This window comes from Chaetura pelagica, unplaced genomic scaffold (assembly GCF_000747805.2).
Source record: "Chaetura pelagica isolate M959 unplaced genomic scaffold, ChaPel_1.0 scaffold15, whole genome shotgun sequence".
NCBI lineage: Eukaryota > Metazoa > Chordata > Aves > Apodiformes > Apodidae > Chaetura > Chaetura pelagica.
The window spans coordinates 1106125-1109244 of NW_009953507.1; the positions used below are offsets into that span (position 1 = coordinate 1106125).

Consider the following 3120-nt stretch of genomic DNA (forward strand, 5'->3'; position numbering starts at 1 on the left):
GCTGGAAGCCGTGCGCCACTGCTACGGCTGCGGCGTGGTGCACCGGGACATCAAGGACGAAAACCTGCTGGTTGACCTCAGGACAGGCGAGCTGAAGCTCATCGACTTCGGCTCGGGGGCCCTCCTCAAGGACACGGTCTATACCGATTTCGACGGTACGTGCCCTTCCCGCGCCCGGTTTGGCCAGACCCCCGCGCCCCTCCCGGGGTGGTGCCCTCCCTGTGAGCTGCCGCTGCTCCCCTTTCTGGCGCCCGGCAGTAGCGAGCGGTGCCTCTGACGCACAGAGGTTCATATCAGGTCTATCGGTAATGGAAACCTTTGGACCAGAGGCAGCTTGGGGGTGTTCTGTTGCGTAGCAAAGAAGCGATTCCAGGCAGTGACGCAGCAGTTTATGTTTCCCTGTCTTGGAAAAAGTGGGGTTTTATTCCTAGAGGGCGATCTGTTTACATGGAGGCTTCGCCTGTGTCGGATGTTTCCATGTGTGGATATGCAGTTTTTTGTATGCGGTGGTTTTTTTAACTTGAAGCGGCAGCTCCCCTCCTCCCTTCCCACCGATGTCCTGGAAATCCCGCATTGCAGATTTTAAAGCGATGGGGATAAATACCTTCCCTGGACATGACTCGATACTGGTTTCGGGGCCGGGCTCGGCGCTTTAGAGATGAGAAAGCCGAGAAATAATCCTGCGTGTGGCGGGAATGACTGTTTCCCCCACTCCTTTGCGTGTGACTGATGTGACGGGGGCCTCTCCCCTTCCCAGCTGCCGCACTCACATCTGTTTGTTGTGAAACCCGAAGCCCCGCCGCACGTGACCCGCAGCATCACACATTCCCGGTTTTGTTTGGTATCCAAGGAGCCCGCGGGCACGGGGCGGGGGGGAGGCGGGTTGGGAAAAGCTGCCGCAGAGGAGCTTGAAGCGGGGCAGGGAGCCTTAAAAAATGTAAAAATCGTAAGCGGTCCTATTTTGTTTACTGCTTTGCGGAATTGGATAAAGCAGATTAGCCCCGTGTAATGCGGGCAGACCCGGGTTTCACCTTCTTGCCGTCCTCCCGTCCCCTCCCCGCCAGCCCCCTTTGTCCTTTTGTGTCTATTTTTGGTGCGATGCTGCAGACGCCACGTGGTCAGTGAAAGGGAGCCTGCTTCAGTAAACAGTCAGCTGATGGGGCTGTGTTATTCCTTGGAACAAAATAGCACCACCGGGTGGGCCAAGTCTGTTGATGGTGTAATACCGTGGGTGACCTGAAATTACACCACTAATGGCGTTGGCCCATAAGAAAGGGTTTTGGTTTTGGTTGGTTTTTTTTAACGCCCAAATGACAAGTTCAGAAATTTACTTACCTGTATTAGGAGCTGAACAATAGGAAAACACTCTAAACCTTGACTTCATTTTTTTGTTTGTTTTTTTTCCTTGCTTTTAGGAACAAGAGTATACAGCCCTCCAGAGTGGATCAGATACCACAGATACCATGGGAGATCAGCAACAGTATGGTCTCTGGGAGTTTTACTGTATGATATGGTATGTGGAGACATCCCTTTTGAGCAAGATGAAGAAATCTTGAGGGGACGATTATATTTCAGGAGAAGAATTTCACCTGGTGAGTTGTATAGAGGTCAAGTGGGGGCATTTTTTTCTTTTATTAGTCCTGTATATTTCAACAAGTACAAGGAGGGTTTTTCTTGTTCAAGGTTGTTGTTTTACTTTTCTAGTCTAAAAGTGCTGTTTTTTGTTTGTTACAGAATGTCAACAACTGATCAAATGGTGCCTTTCACTGAGGCCTTCAGACAGACCAACACTTGAGCAAATTTTTGACCATCAATGGATGCACAAATCTGAAGTAGTGAAGTCTGAGGACTGTGACATAAGGCTACGGACCCTTGATACTGATGTATCTAGCACAAGTTCAAGTAATGAGAGTCTGTGAATTACTAAGGACCTCGCACTGGGAGGGGAGCTACAAGCAGAAAGACCACAGTGCTGCTGCCAATACGTAGGAGGGGCTAGAAAAATGCATTCATTATTCTGTAGTTGAATCTTTGTCTGAGGGAATTGATTTTTATTTTCCCCCTTTGCTGGTTTCTGCTTTGGAATGAGAGTTTTCCTTTGGAAACGCTAATGTTTGGGAGTTGCAGGCCAGTACTTAGTCAAAGACTGACCTTGTTAAGAAAGCAGTGACCTCTTGAATACATGGTAAACTTTTTTGCTCTCATAGAGCCTGGACTAGATTTTATTTGCTTTTGAGTGCCTTTTTGAAAGCTGCTTCAGTGGGACTTTCTTTTTTGAGCTGTGTATGTCCAAAGAAGATCCAGTTCATTATAGGAATTTGCTCCCTTTAGACTCTGTGCTGGAGGAAGCAGCTCCTATGATGCATTGGAGAACATGTTCGGTGATTGAATGAAGTAGTCCCATCCACTGGTGATGGAATACTTGAACACAGACATTTCACTCCTGTCCCCAGCCCTTTCCAAATCCAACCCACCTCTGCTGCTCAAAATATTTCCTATAGCCTGCACAGAAATATGAACAGGTATATCAGCTTTTTTATCAGAAACATTTTTTCATGTTTCCTTTTATCATCTCTACCACTGGGCATGAGAAGCCCCTTTCTCAACTCCCCCTGGCCTTTTGTCACCCTGCGAGTCTTAAAGTATGTATGGGCATGTTGAATGCACAATCAATGCAATATTCAAGGACTTTTTTTCCATACCTGTATAATGTGTTTATGTAAACTTGGTTTTTCCCATGTACTATACAGTTATTTATTGTTTGGAGTTTAGAAGACCTCCCACAGGTTTCAGCTGTGGCTATTTATTTGGTTAATTTATTTGGTTAGAGTTACTCAACACTGTGCTTTCCCCTCCTTCTCCCCATGGGAATTCTAGTGGTTTGCCCATGGCACTTTTTTTCTGCATTCCTGTCAACTTTTGTTTAAAAAAAAAAAAAAAAACATAGAAAAAAAAGAAATTTTCTGACCTTATCAAATTTTTGTTGGAAGATGGAAAATTGTTGTACAAAGTCTAATTTAAGGGAAATAGAATGACCTTTTGAAGTTAGTATGCCTTTTGTCTGGTATTATTGTACCAGAAATGTAAAGTAATGCTGTTTGGAAGGGTTTTAAATTATTG

The 3120-nt window shown here is 45.9% G+C and overlaps 1 protein-coding gene across 1 annotated transcript in view; it reads left to right on the plus strand.

Moving 5' to 3' along the window:
- Positions 1–2439, plus strand: part of PIM3 (Pim-3 proto-oncogene, serine/threonine kinase) — a 156364-nt gene extending 153925 nt beyond the window's left edge. Inside the window, exons 4-6 of the mRNA XM_009999454.1 lie at positions 9–155; positions 1416–1592; positions 1735–2439. Of these exons, the coding sequence (XP_009997756.1) occupies positions 9–155; positions 1416–1592; positions 1735–1919 (509 nt within the window). The 3' untranslated portion in view covers positions 1920–2439. The remainder of the gene's footprint in view (positions 1–8; positions 156–1415; positions 1593–1734) is intronic.
- Positions 2440–3120: the final 681 nt, after the last annotated feature.